This window comes from Cornus florida, unplaced genomic scaffold (assembly GCF_030987335.1).
Source record: "Cornus florida cultivar Cherokee Brave unplaced genomic scaffold, ASM3098733v1 CherokeeBrave_3.0.0_Hap2_Chr06, whole genome shotgun sequence".
Taxonomy (NCBI): Eukaryota; Viridiplantae; Streptophyta; class Magnoliopsida; order Cornales; family Cornaceae; genus Cornus; species Cornus florida.
Genome location: NW_026775576.1, coordinates 89,711,375 through 89,726,092, shown reverse-complemented (window position 1 = coordinate 89,726,092; position 14,718 = coordinate 89,711,375). Strand labels below are relative to the sequence as shown.

Sequence of the window (14,718 nt, the reverse complement as noted above, 5' to 3'; positions counted from 1 at the left end):
ATGTTTAGCCAAATAGATTGAAAAACTCTTCTACCATTTAAAACTATTCTAAAATACAGTTTCTAAAAACTAACAAATAAGCAAAATAAAAGTGATAGTTTCTATTTCTCTCTTTATTCTACATAAAACCGAAAGCAAAAACTATACCAGTCCTTAAAATGTGACTCTAATACCAACAACATATAAGAATTTTGTCTTTCAAACTCAAAAACTTAGAACTGCTGCCTGCCTCTCATATACGTTGAAGACCTCCATCAGGTTTCTTGTGAACAAACACCTCTCAAAAGTGTGTGGCTCTCTATATCTTCTTACTGCTGTCGTGATATATACGATTGTCCTCCAAGAAGATGAAATGACAAATTAGCCCCGTGATCCTATGGACAAGGGTCACATCGGACAATTTGGACTGCATGCCCTTTCATTGACCGTGTAATGTTGCGGCCCATAGCCAAATTGGACGGATGATGTGCCCTTTCATTTTAAATTTTGTTTTATATTTCTAAATTTTTCACTTGCAAGTGAAAAATATCTTGTGATATCTACGTCATGTACATTATTATTCATAAATTTGTCAAAAAAAAAAAAAATTCTTTCTATTTGTTTTTTTACCAATTTTTAAAATTTTCATAATTTATTATTTATTTATATTTTAAAATTTTCACTCATAAATAGGCGTTATGACTGATAATCTTCTTAGTATTTTTTATTTGTCATGTATCCTTCTAATTTATTATAATTTTTAGATTTATCTTTTATTTTTATTTTTATTTTTTGTTTTTATGCATAAAACAATTTCCGTATCAGCATGTGGTCGTCCAGCCATGAGCAGAGGGAATTTATAGGTATGGAAACAGGGATCAGCTTGAGGGTTAAGCACTGACTAATTAATCTAAGCAACTATACTTTTTCATTTTTCCACTTAACCATTGAACAAACCAACGAAGAGGAAAGTTCAACCAGCCCAAGGAATTTTTTTACGGCTAATATAAAAATTTGTACAAAAATATGTTTGATTGAGGGTTTCTAAAAAAATATTTTCCCGTATCTTAATTAATAAAAAATAAATCGATCAAACAAGCCATACTTTTCTTGGAATAGCAAATGCCCCCAAAAAAGCTCCCTGTATGCTCTTAGTCATCCATGGATGAAATTTTACATGACCAATTAGGTTCACAAGTAAAATAAACAGAGACATTATGTTGACCCTTACATCGGCAGGCTCTGTTGATTCAGAAATTAGCTCGGTATGGGCTTGGTTTCGAGTTGTAAAGATCTGATCAAACGGTCTATCTTTAATGAGTTCAAATGCCTTAAATAGAAAGGACTTTAAAATGTAACGAATTGCAACAAGAACGACCTAAAATTGAACTGAAAATGGAAACTGGAATGCATCTATGGCTGCTGGAAAGCAAAACTGAAATAGCAAGTGGTAGTAACAGATTGGAAAACAAGAAATTGCAATTAACAAGGAACAACTAATAAATGAAATAATCAAGTAAAGAAAGTTGTATTATATTAGGAAATTTATATTAAACAAAACAAGGAAGCATGATTTAGAAAGAATTTTATTTAGTTGATTGTGAGGTGCTGGACCCTTTACAAGGAATGTTTCTCCCATTATTTATGCTAAAACAAAATAACAAACTCCTACTATCCATCAAACTGGATCACCATGCAATTTCCAAGCCTGGATAACCCACCAACCACCACTTCCAAATGGTCCTTCACCACTTTCAATCTTTATCTTAATCTTCTAATTATCCATCTTGTTTAAAATTAAAGTATTTAAACCAGCAAACAACATCAACATCTTACTATAAGAAATCAAATAGCTACTTGAACTTGAATATGTGTCGCTCGGAATGCGAGCTCAGTTCTGGGCTCCACCATTGTTGGATTCCATGGTCTGGTATAAAATTCTTGGAAGGGTTCATATTTTGAGTCAGAAATGCTGAAGGAAGTAGTAGTTCTGATTCCAATGTCCCACTAATTGAAATACGTGTTCTGAGTTTTCCCATAGACTTCCGTTTTTGAAAATGCCCAATATACCCTGAGCAGATAGGATCATAAGGATTCACAAACAGGTTGGGGACCCATTCAGATAATGCAACAAAATTTTTACGATCTTCACGCCTTTGTTGATGACCTTTCAGAGTAAAAGTAACTCCCGTCTTGAGGAAACCTTTTGCAGAGCGTAACGCATTCTTGGCTTTATCATTCTCCAACCGCTGTTCTATTGGAAAAGAACTAATGGATGGTGAATTAAAAAGGTAAGTTTCAATAGCATAGCCCATATTCTTAAACATGTTCTTCCCAACGAGCAGCGCCATGGCTGACCCCAAAGAATGTCCAGCTAACCAGATGTTTGCAGCTCCATATTCTGCGGCCATGTTTCGAACTATTTCCATTGCAAGCCCAAAGCGGGAGCTCTCTTGAAGTCTGTTGAAAAAGATCTCGAAATCCAACTTGAGATCCTGACGCCAAGTGTCTCGTTTGAAGAGTGTGCCTCGAAATGCAATAACACGTTTTGGGGCCTCATCCAAATAGTGGGAAGAAACGATCTCATAAATTGCACCAAAGATGGAGTGATCATTAACATCTTCTAGCTGTTCGATCAACTTAAATCCAAAAGACTCCCACCAGGGAGGAGCAAGAGCTTGAGGAGTCCCTTGGCTATTCTTCTGGCGATCATGTTCCTGAATGTACACTCCCTCAACTAAGCAAGCAGCAACACACCGTCGGTAATCTCCGTCGTTCCTGCAAACGAATATAACACTATCTGAACATATATAGAGTATTTCAACAATATGAAAGATAAAACCATTAAAAAATAATAGCTCAACCCAACCAAGATAAAACCATATTGCTTTGACTCATTGTGTATTAATAAATTTGATATATTATTGTTCTTTGTGTTTTATGATCTGCGTGTTTATCCCCCAACACAAACTAGGGCTATGTCCGCGCGTAATTTCTTATCAAACAGCAATAGAATATAGAATGTAGTTGATGTAGAACTAACAATTTTTAAACTTTTGACCTATTTTAAAACCCAATGGTGCACAGAAAACCAGACTAGACCATCAACCAGGAGAAATATTTCACACAGTAGGACTTAAAATTGTCCAATAATACTTTGAAAGTCAAAACATTTGAGTGTGGGAAAGATTATAAGCAAACAAAGAATAGCTGTAAAATGGTTCTTACCAATTAACACAACCAATCAGATGTTGTGGTACTCCTGACCCGGAGAAACTTTCCCTTGGAGACTCCATGAGTGAATATATTCCTTTTCGGCCTTCCACCTGATCGATGTCCTCAAAGTGAACTCTGTCACGTAATGTCACACGTACATGCTTTGATAATTAATTATTACAGTATGATCCAAAAAGTTGATGCATAAAACGTTTTAATGAACAAAAAGTCAAATTCTTTTCAATGTGTCCTCCCTCTCCTTTTTTCATGTCTGGGAGATTACTTGAAAGTCGAATGCAAGAATGCCAATGTACAATATTGCTATATAATTACTTCACGTCATATGGAAACAAGACAATGAGGAAAGTACAACCAGTACGAGTGTTGTCTATTGCTAGATTATAATCATCCACAATTTTTTCTCAGTACATGCAGTTAAATCATATGATATGGGAATATATATATATATACACACTGTGATAGATGTATAGAATTTCTAAAGTTTCCAGGTATCTAAACCTATTCAACATAAAACAAGATTAAGGCAATGGATCAATTACATCATCAAATCAACTAATCAACCTTACTCCAACCAAATTCCCAACCTATATGAATCTTGTTCATCCCTTCCGCAATATTGCCCCCTGTTCTATTAAATCGTAGTCTTTTTACAAGATCAATGTCTTTTAATTATAGTGAGAGTCTCAAACCTTCACCAATAGCCAGTCACTGGTCTTTTCTGCACTTAAAGAATGCATGTATAATTCATCAACCCCCCATGTCCATTAATATCAAAGCCAGTTTGGTTCTTTCAGTGAACAATTAATACTTCCAAGTTATTTTTTAGAAAAATGATAATATATATCATCTCCATTCTAAAAGACAATAATTGAATAATGACTCTTCTGTGGGTAATGGGTATAGTTTCAACCCGCACGAGTGGCCCAGTGGTAAGGAATCTCCTAGGGAACCATAAACGCGGACATCCTAGGTTTAATTCGCATGGAGTTTGCAAATCTTCCATAGAGTCTAAAGTTGCTAGCAGGTGAGTTAATTCTTCACTACAAAAAAAAAAAAAAAAAACACACACACACACACACAAAAGGTACTGTTTCAAGTGGTCTAGGTTTTGGTAAAATCCCTTCATAAAACTGCCTCGTGATGTTTCAGTCCATGATTAGTGAGCCAGCTTTTCCAGTAATTTGCGACCAAAATCACCAACTAAAAGAGAACTTTTTTATTATAAGTTCAAGGATTAGAGTCTTCTGATGTGCAAAGACAACTTCTCTTAGAAGTTGTAAGTTTGAAGTTCTAAGAAATGTCATAGTGAAAGCCACTTCAAACATTAATGAACAGACTTACCCAAAAAAAAAAAAAAACCATTAATGAACAGTCAGTACGTAATATTCTAGCATCCAAAACTGCAGCTAACTTGCGTGAAACTCCTATTAGGTTAAGAAGGTACAGTTGCAGGTGGATAACTATTACGAAGATAGATAGTGAGAAAAGTATTTGGACTGCAATATACCTAAAGGTTAGGTACAGTCCTAAACATAGAAAAATCCTTTTGCCAGGGTATGCTTAAGTCACAAAATATAGAAAGATTGAAAAGCAACAAATCCATACAACAAATTTAATCATAAAACCATACATCTTAATTTAGACTATAAGAACACAAACCGCATGCAGTTATCATCAGTAGAAGCAATTGGGCATTAGTTAAATGACATAAAAATAATAATAATAAAAAAAATATAATAATAAAAACGAAAATCAGAATCTAAATTCACATATATGGAATAGTTGATACTACAACAAAACGCAATTCAAGTTCACAAGAATGTTATATATAAATAAATATCCCAATAAATTAAGTACCGAATCAGAACTTACATTTGAAAGCGTTAATTGATGGTTGTTTGGGATGGGTGCCTTGATTCTCTCTGGTCTGGTATTTCTTTCGGTAAGGGACGAGCTAGAGCTGAAACCAACAAGCAAACAAGCAACGTGTGTGTATGTATATATTTCTGCAATATGAGAGAGATTTTGCAGAGTGTAGTTTCGTGAGAAGCTGCATGAGAAGAATTACGGTAACAAACACCACAAGCAAACAATGTACTACTTCCAGTGTAGTTTCAAGGTCAACTTGTAATTAATGATTTTATGGAAATTAATGCATTGGCGAGAATATTCGACCTTAAAATTATTTTCTCTCGACTTTGGCTTATATATATTTTTCTGCAATATGAGAGAAATTTTGCACAGTGTAGTTTCGTGAGAAGCTGCATGAGAAGAATTACGGTAACAAACACCACAGGCAAACAATGTACAATTTCCACAGTGTAGTTTCGTGAGAATATTCAGAAGTCAAGGTCAACTTGTAATTAATGATTTTATGGAAATTAATGCATTGGCGAGAATATTCAACCTTAAAATTATTTTCTCTCGACTTTGGCTTATTTCTTAGCACCTTTGATCTTTTACATGAATATTGCGTTGTGATTCAGAACAAAACAAATGGCAATTTCTTAAAGTTTTGAACATTTAGTGATTTTATGGAAATTAATGCATTGGCTAGAATATTGGACCTTAAAATTATTTTCTTTGGACTTTGGCTTATTTCTTAGCACCTTCGTTCTTTTACACGAATATTAAGGCCGTGATTAAGAAGAAAGCAAATGGCAATTTCTTGAAATTTTGAACATTTAATGATTTATGGGAATTAATGCATACGCTAGAATATTTGACCTTAAAATTATTTTCTCTGGATTTTGGCTTAATTATTAGCACCTTCCATCTTTTACACATGATCGTGATTGAAAAGAAAGCAAATGACAATTTCTTGAAGTTTTGAACATTTAATTATTTTATGGAAATTAATACATAGGCTACAAGAAATTGCCATGTCTATTTCTCTTCTTCACTCTCTTTCTTCGACTGTGATAAATATTTTTGGTCCTAGAGAAAAATGAAATGACAAATTAACCCCGGAGATCACATTGACATTGGTCATGTAGTGTTGTTGCAATAGTCAAATTGGTCTTTTGCAAGGATGAGACTTTTGCGACATGAGGTATTTATTATGAAAGGTACCCTTAACGTCATGGTGGGATTCACATCCCATGCCACTCAGACGCGTGATACTGTATCACGACTCACTAAATAAAATTATTAGGTGGTCGGTCACATGACATGGCCAATTACAAACTATTTAAAATGATATAAATCGATTTTAGTGAATTTTAATACATAATAGTTTGTAGGCAGCAAAAGACTGAATCATTTATGTTGGGAGTTTCTCATAAATCCCCCAACAACCTAGTTCCAATAATGACTTGGAAGATAATCCTATCCCGAGATACATTAGTTACACAACAACCTTGCAAATGTTGTACTTATTCTCAAAAATCTTGTGTTGTGTTTGTAGTATCCTTCAAATTAAAATATATATTTGAATCTTAAATTAAATTTTAATTATTGAAAAAAAAAAATCTTAAATTAATTTTTTTTTTTTTTTAATTTTATGGCAGCGATTCAGTGCTTTAAAACGTAGTATTAGGAGTTCATCACTTTCTGAATTTTGACTTTCTGAACTCTTTATATGTGTTTGTTACATAAAAAATAATAAATGATGTAGTTTTGAAACTATTTGACAGTACAAGAGAATTTGGTGTAATTTGACTTACATATTTAAATAGACGGTTATCTTAAAGACTTTCGGCTCCTCAGCCATTTAAATTTTAAATATGGCAAGGAGAAAAGATAGAAATGGAGATTACCAGACTACTCTGACCATGGCTCCCTACTTAGGTTGATGGAAGATACCATCAGGCTAAGCTATTTTTGATTGACCATCTTGCTTCCCCCTGTTTCGCCTTGCTCTATTGATTTTGTATATAGTGGGTGTAGCCCTACTCCTTTGTGTACATGATTTTTTTCTTCTTAATATATTATCATTTACCAAAAACAAGACAAAAAATATGTAGAACAAAAAGGGGAAAAAATGAAAAAAGAAGAAGAGCTAGAAAGTGATTTTAAAAGTAAGACTACAAAATATTTTTAAATAGCAGAAATCGGAAACAATGGATATAAGGCTGCACATCTGAATCTCCTCGGACTTTGCAATGACGGAAGCCTCGCGCACTCGGCTAGCTCTTTTTTACTTTGGAATAGCAAATGCCCTTAAAGAAGCTCCCAACATGCTCCTAGCCATTCAAAGATGAAATTTTACATCGCCAATGCAGGTTCACAGGTAAAATAAAAACAAAGATAATGCTAGGACAAAGTGCTCATCACCCCCTTGTCCTAGACGTGATGGAAATTCAACATCCTACCTATAATGTAATTTCCATTTACATCAAGACATATGCTTGAAATTTCGGAAAAAAAATTAAATTAAATTTTTTATTTTTTTAACCTATAACGAAAAATAAAGTTACAGATAAACAAAATCTTTAAGATGGAAAGAGAAGAAGTAAACATTGTTGTTAACTGCACTTTTTCTTCCCCTTCTCTCAATACAACCACCACCACCATTCACACAAACATACTAACCCAAATTCTGTGCAGCTAAAATTAAACAGTCTTGAACAATAGATTCACAATTTTACTATGGCATTCACATTCTCTGCCATCTATCCATTCCCATTATGCAGTTGAGGACAAAAGGAGTTGCAGCTGTCATTGAAATATGCACCAGGTTATATAGAGTGTGCCTAAAAATAACTTTCACCAATAAGAAAAATCCCCCAAAGGAATCAAAGAGCTACCTGAATTGGTGTAGGTTGGACTGCGAGTAGAGATTTGGTCTCCACCATTGGTGGATTCCATGGGCTTGTTTAAAATCTTCATAAGAGCTCAGATTTATTGTCAGATTTGCTGAAGGAAGAAGATGCAGTGATTCTGAAGCCTTCCCACTTGAGAATAGACTCCCTATTGAATTCTGTGTTGCAAGCCTTTCAATTTCTCCGGCACCAAGCTTCACCATCTTCTCCCTGTGTTGAAAATACCCAATATACTCTGAGCAGATGGGATCAGAAGGATTCACAAAAAGGTTGGGGACCCATGCAGATAATACAACAAAAGTGTCATTTTCTTGACGCCTTTGTTGATGACCCTTTAGAGCAACAGCAACTCCTGCCTTGATGACGCTGCTTGTAATGCGTATCCCATGCTTCACTTTATGATTCTTGAACTGCTCTATTGGCGCAGAAATGAATGGTGAATTGAAAAGGTAAGTTTCAATAGGACAGCCCGTCTTAACCATTTTCTTTCCGGCGAGCAGTGCGATGGCTGACCCCAAAGAATGTCCAGCTAACCAAATGTTTGCAGCTCCAGCTACAGCAGCCATGTTTTGAACTTCTTGCATTGCAAGCTGAAAGCGGGAGCTCTGTTGAAGTCTGTTGCAAATGAACTGGAGATCCAACTTGAGATCCTGAGACCTAGTGTCTGGTTTGGGGATTGTGCCTCGAAAGGCAATAACAAATCTTGGGGGGTTTGGGGCCATACCATAACAGTAGGAAGCTGGGAATTTGAACTCATAAATTGCGCCAAAGATGGAGAGGTCAGCATTATCTACTAGCACACGGACTAACTGAAAATGAAAAAAGTCCCACCAGGGACGAGCAAGAGCTTGAGGCCCTTGGCGTTTCTGCTGGCGATCACGTTCCAGAATGTACACTCCCTGAACCAAGCTAGCAGCAACAGATCGTCGGTGATTTGGGTCTTTCCTGCAAAAGAAAATAACAGAAAAATAACTTCTCAAATCACTTGAACATAGAGTATTTCAGGAACCTGAAAGATAAAACCACTAAAAAAGAATAGCTCTAACACAAACAAGAACACCTTATTTATGTGGTTCACCCAAACTAGCTATGTCCACAAAATCATTCCAATTTCACTATTCTATAAAATAAAATAAAAAAACTCCGGCACCAACAAATACCTATTGGAAGTAGTTGAGGTAGATATCACCACATTTAAGCTTTTGCCCTTTTTGTAAATAAATCAAACCCAATGGTATACAGAAAACCAGACTAGAACATCAACAACACACACAGTCCCAATCCAAATCAATATGAGAACTTCACACAGTGGAACTTAAAATTGTCCAATCAAACTTTGAAAGTCAAACCATTCGAGATTAAGCAAACAAACTATAGCTGAAAAACGGTCTTACCAGTTAACAGCAGTCAGATGCAGTGGTCCTGAAAGGCTGAAATTTTCCCTCGGAGATGCCATGAGTGAATTCCTTTTTGGCCTTCCACCTGAGGTCCTCAATGAGAACTCTGTACATGGTAGAATTGAAAGCCAATAAGCGAATGGTGTATTCTCCAGAAACATAAATGAATAGCCCTCGAAGACAATGATGTCACACTTGCTTTGATAATTATAATCCAAAAAGTTAATGCATAAAATGTTTTAATGAACACAAGGTTGGAGTCTTTTCAAGGTGTTCTCTCCTTTTTATGCCTGGGAGATCTACTTGAAGGTTGAATGCAAGAGTGCCAATGTACAATGGTATAGAATTATATGATATGGAAACACAGTACAAGGGATCAGCTTAAGGGTTAAGTACTGACTAATCTAAGCAACTATACTTTTTCATTTTTCCACTCAACCATTGAACAACCCAACAAAGAGGAAAGTACAAACTAGATAATGAGGAAAGTACAACCAGCACAAGTGTTGTCGACTATTAGATTGGTAATCCACAGGTTTTTCTCACTGTTAAATCATATGGGAGCATCTGTTGTGATACATAGAATTTCTAATGTTTCCAGGTACCCAAACCCATTCAACATAAAAAGAACCTAGGTAAGGGATTAATGAATCAAGACCTCTAATTTATATCATAAGATATTAGTCACTGGCATTTTCTGCACTTAAGAATGCATAATTCATCAACCCATGTCCATTCATCCCTCTAGGCCTGTTGGGTTCTTTCAGTGAACTTATACTTTCAAGTTATTATTAGAAATGATAATATCATCTCCAAACTGGAAGACAGTAGTTAAAAAATGACTTCTTCTGTGGGTAAAGGGTACATTTTCAAGTGGTCTAGGCTTTGGGGAAAATCTATTCATAACAATACCTTGTTTCAGTCCATGATTACGTTTTACAGGAATTTGCCACCAAAATCACCAAACTAAAGGAAACTTTTTTATTAGAAGATCAAGGATTAGAGTTCTCTGATGTGCGAGGACAACTTCTCTTAGAAGTTGAAAGCTTGAAGTTCTAAGAAGTATCACAGAGAAAGCCACTTGAAACATTAATAGAAATACCACAAATCTTATATCCAAAACTTCAGCTAATTTGCATGAAACTCCTATTTGGATGAGGAGGTATGATTGCAGGCAGATAACTATTAGGAAGAGAGATGGTGAGAAAAGTATTTGGACTGAAATATACATAGAAGGATTGATTAGTGTTATCTACTCTTGGTTTGAACATTGACACAATAAATAAATTATATTTAGATTACATATTATACAAATTTGTTTCTTTTGCACCGTGAAAGAATATATAGTGTTCCTTCAATCTGAAAATATCATTATATATTTGTGTTTGTCATATAAAAGACATTTTTAGTTCCCTATTAACTCTTGTAGGCATCCAGAAAAGACTAAAATAAGCAATACAACAACAATTTATTGGAAACTATCAGGCTGGAGAAAACAAGTTCATAGCAGGTTGTAAGTGTTAAGGTTAGGAAACAATAGGAGTCAACTTCTGAAATATGATGAACAAGACCTTGGTAGGTCATGGATGGGAGAAAGCTAAGGCAGGCAAGCATGGGAAGAGCTAGAGATGAGGCGAAGGAAGAGAGTCCTGCCAACTTTGTATTGTTCTTTCTCTATTTCTTAACCATTTGCAGTTGGAGAATGACCTGTATTTAAGGTGCAAATCGTGGAGCCACCCATTAATAATAATGGAACTCTGTGCAAAGTTTCCTTCCATAATATGAGTTAGTTACTACCTCATGACCACTTAATACTGCCCCCAAACATCTCATTGCATTTTCCAGCTGAAATGGAATATTACCACTGAAATTGCATAAACAATTTGATACTTGACGTGTCCCCGCTCTTCCAGGTGCATCACAAGGAAAGCAAAAACAAAGATTTGTTTTATCCGCTATCAAACAGGGCAAACCAAATCAAAATAGGGTTGATATACAGAATTTCCTTGATTATTCGGACACACCAACTAGGTATGAAATTACATTAGTAGCCTCTACTTGTGTCCTAGCTCATCTAAGAGCTAGATTTGCCTAAATCATTTGTCTCTTGCCTTCAACCTTCCTCAAATTAGCTTCTGCTATTTCCTTAATTGCTTATCACTTGGACGCGCCAGTTAGGTTTTACTTGTCAAACACCCTTGAAGAGCCCTGTGTCTATCCCTTTAGTATCAGGGCCAAAATGCAATCAGTGGCAAACCATGTGTGTGCCTTGCGTATTACATATGTCCTGGGACACAATTTGGGTGAATCGGATTACACATCAACTTCCCTTTATTTAATCCAACTAAAAAAAAGAAACGACTTATCTATATGGGATCATGACATAGCATCCAATGGGCATAGCATAATAGAAGGACCACAGGGCAGTGGATTGACCAAACAGTGATCGTTAAGTGTGTGCTTATACTTTGACCACAAGGATCACAACACAACTTCAAAAACCTAGTGATTGTTACTTAAATCACAGTGCAGTATGGAAATGGGTATAATCCCAATAGTGGTAGTACAATGTGATGTCAAGGATCACAATGCAATAGTTAGGATTATAAATCACCATGGAAGGGGTGCATCATGATCGCGGAAAATAAAATGCAATATCAAGAGTCACACTGTAAACATTGGGATCACAATGTACCACAGTACGAACAAATTGGTACCATAAGATTACAACGAAAGGTCAAGAATTAAACATTATACAGGATATCACAATGTACCGCAGAAGGGGCACATCGCAATTGAGAATTACAATGCAATGTCAAGAATCAGATGTATAGTGGAGATTAAATCGAACTACAGGAGGAGTAAATTGCAATCATCAGATAACAATGCAATGTAAAGAATATGTCACACCAATGTGAATGAGTTCTCTAATATTGCCTCCAACTCAAATAAGTGTGTTAAACACTCGAAATCAATATGAAGACTGCCATACGTTTTTCAGACAAGGAGATACATTGTGTTTAACACACATCATATTTTGTAAGGTTCCATGTGTCATCTACCAAGAAAATCACATATCATAATTAGTCCCATATCAACGAAGGTCACTCTGCATGTAACCTAAATAAGAGTTGACATGTTCTTAGATTTCAATATCTCGTGCACGCGCGAGAGAGAGAGAGATTAGCAAACAATGCAGAACAAACTACATCCAAGTTTCAAACAGGAAAAGCTGAGGAATAAGATCAGGAGCAAATCTCACATGGCATTTGACATGCTATATCCAGGATGTATGTGCATCCCCAGTGAACCACACTAATGGTAACCCAATTGTTTGGCCAACTACCCACTAATTTGAGGGTTTTCCATCTTGGGCTTCTACCTTGAACTTTTATGAAATAGCTCTATGTGCCTAGTCAAAATGTCCAAAATCCATGAGGCTCGTGACCACAAAAACCGAAAAAACAACATGGCTGGATACTTTTTTGAGAAGCGCTTAAAGGCCTAAGTCTTCCATCATGATAAATGGTCTGAACAATACCACACTGAAAACAAATAAAATAAAATAGGCACTTCAAGAAGGAAACATCTCCCACATTTCACATCTTCGTTTCAGCCTAAGACACGGCATGAGGCGCGCTGGATGAAAAATAGAACTTGAGTTGCTGATAACATCTCAAAAAAACCTTCAAATGGAATTAAAGTTACCTAAACAGAACTTAGAAGCCGCATTCCTAAACATAAGGTGTACCAGATTAATCCTTTTGCCAGTGTATGCTTAAGCCACAAAATATCGAAAGATCAAAAAGCAACAGGTCTATACATGAATTTAAAACATGAAGTCAATAGATGAATTAAAATCATAAAACATATATCTTAACACTATAAGAACACAAACTGCATGCTGTGATCATCAGTAGAAGAAACTGGGCATCAATTACATGACATAAAAAATGAAAATCAGAATCTCAGCATACATATATGAAATATTTGATAGCACAATAAAAAGCAATTCAAGTTCATGCAAATGTTGTATTTAAATTTAGCAATAAATTAAGAACCTGGTCAAAACTTACATTCAAAACTCTTCACACCAAATCAAGAGTCTCAAAGCGTTAATTGATGCTATTGAACTCCATCACCCATTTTAGCTTATTTCTGCACTATGAGAGAGAGATACCAAGAAAAAATGTACAAATTGTTAAATCTTTTGTGTGAAAATTTCAAAAAGTCAATGCCAGCTTCTAAATTATGGAATTTAAAATGGCAAAGTTGAAATAATATAATAATACAAACAGTCAGATTAGAAATTTAATTAGAATATAAGAATCTTATAATAGATCAATAATTTGTTATGAGCGAAAACTTGGAAAAGACAAGTTCAACTTTAAAATTATGGATTTTAAAAGGCAAACTTGAAATAATATAATACAAATTAATAGTATTCTATGCATCTTATAATAGACGAAACAGAATATATAATTTATTCTGAGTAGAATTTTGGAAAAGCCATGGTCAATTTTTAAAAGGCAAAGTTGAAATAACATAATACAAATAGTAATCAGTAATTTATCAGTATAGAACTAGGGTTTTAGCAAAGTGACAACAAATACCTTTCCAAAATCCAAACACTACTTAACAAAATACAACTATAATGCAGTATATCTTTATAATATATGTATGTCTGCCTATATAATATATAATATTTGGAGAAATGACTTACCTTCGATGTTTAGAACGATATTACGTCTTCGGTGATTCAAAAGAAATCAAATGGCGAACTCTTGAAGTTTTGATTACAGATAGAGTTTCACCATGACTCTCTCTCTCCGCCTCTCTTTCTCTCTACTTTCGTCTGCAAAATTTTGTCCCAGAGGAAGGAAGATGAAATGACAGATTTGCTCCGGCGATCTTGTCGACAATGGTCCTGTTTACAGTGGATACGGCCGCGTTCTTATTGGTTACGTCGTTGCCGGCGGAGTCAAATTGCTCTTTTTTAACCAATGCCTCGCGTTGACTTTTGTTGATTACCACTAAGATTTAAGACTAATGAAACGTGTGGGCCCGGCACCATTCTCAATAGTCAACACTATGGAATTGGATGAGCAAATTCAATCTTGTTAATCTTTAAATTTTATAATTACGATTTTGTTAATCCTTCCTCATTTCTCACTTAAACAATATATTTTTAAAAAAATTATAATAAATATATAAATTTCTCAAGTCACATTTTTCAAAAATATAAATATATTATAATTTTAATATTTTAAATATAACTACATACTAATACTATGAATCAGACTAATATAATTCAGACAATCTTTCTCGGGTAAACAAAATTA

At 35.0% G+C, this 14,718-nt stretch overlaps 2 protein-coding genes across 5 annotated transcripts; both read right to left on the bottom strand.

The window, feature by feature from the left end:
• Nucleotides 1-1,549: 1,549 nt before the first annotated feature.
• On the bottom strand, nt 1,550-5,310 carry LOC132312754 (GDSL esterase/lipase At4g10955-like). 3 transcript variants are annotated; one of them, XM_059811247.1, is made up of 3 exons: nt 5,089-5,310; nt 3,208-3,305; nt 1,550-2,775 (listed from the first exon to the last, which is right to left on the bottom strand). In XM_059811247.1, the coding sequence occupies exons 2-3, from the start codon at nt 3,273-3,275 to the stop codon at nt 1,833-1,835; spliced, it is 1,011 nt and encodes a 336-aa protein (XP_059667230.1). In that variant the 5' UTR covers nt 3,276-3,305; nt 5,089-5,310; the 3' UTR covers nt 1,550-1,832. The 3 variants fall into 3 exon arrangements, with proteins under 3 accessions (XP_059667230.1, XP_059667229.1, XP_059667231.1); XM_059811246.1 differs by having other exon boundaries at nt 3,208-3,330; nt 5,089-5,309; XM_059811248.1 differs by having other exon boundaries at nt 1,550-2,757; nt 3,208-3,330; nt 5,089-5,304.
• Nucleotides 5,311-7,571: 2,261 nt separating this feature from the next.
• Nucleotides 7,572-14,376, bottom strand: LOC132312753 (GDSL esterase/lipase At4g10955-like). Of its 2 annotated transcripts, none has more exons than XM_059811245.1 (5): nt 14,100-14,376; nt 13,453-13,539; nt 9,374-9,482; nt 7,965-8,924; nt 7,572-7,872 (listed from the first exon to the last, which is right to left on the bottom strand). In XM_059811245.1, exons 3-5 carry the CDS (start codon nt 9,433-9,435, stop codon nt 7,830-7,832), a joined length of 1,065 nt encoding a protein of 354 aa, XP_059667228.1. In that variant the 5' UTR covers nt 9,436-9,482; nt 13,453-13,539; nt 14,100-14,376; the 3' UTR covers nt 7,572-7,829. The 2 variants fall into 2 exon arrangements, with proteins under 2 accessions (XP_059667228.1, XP_059667227.1); XM_059811244.1 differs by having other exon boundaries at nt 13,453-13,534.
• Nucleotides 14,377-14,718: the final 342 nt, after the last annotated feature.

What these genes read in the sequence shown, in the direction of transcription:
- LOC132312753 (XM_059811245.1), bottom strand. Translation starts at nt 9,435, where the DNA reads ATGGCATCTCCGAGGGAAAATTTCAGCCTTTCAGGACCACTGCATCTG. An exon ending in CATCTGACTGCTGTTAACTG is followed by an intron (nt 8,925 to 9,373) that starts GTAAGACCGTTT and finishes TTTCTTTTGCAG; the next exon opens with GAAAGACCCAAATCACCGAC. An exon ending in TCCAACCTACACCAATTCAG is followed by an intron (nt 7,873 to 7,964) that starts GTAGCTCTTTGA and finishes TTTCAATGACAG; the next exon opens with CTGCAACTCCTTTTGTCCTC.
- LOC132312754 (XM_059811247.1), bottom strand. Translation starts at nt 3,275, where the DNA reads ATGGAGTCTCCAAGGGAAAGTTTCTCCGGGTCAGGAGTACCACAACAT. An exon ending in CTGATTGGTTGTGTTAATTG is followed by an intron (nt 2,776 to 3,207) that starts GTAAGAACCATT and finishes ATGTTCAGATAG; the next exon opens with TGTTATATTCGTTTGCAGGA.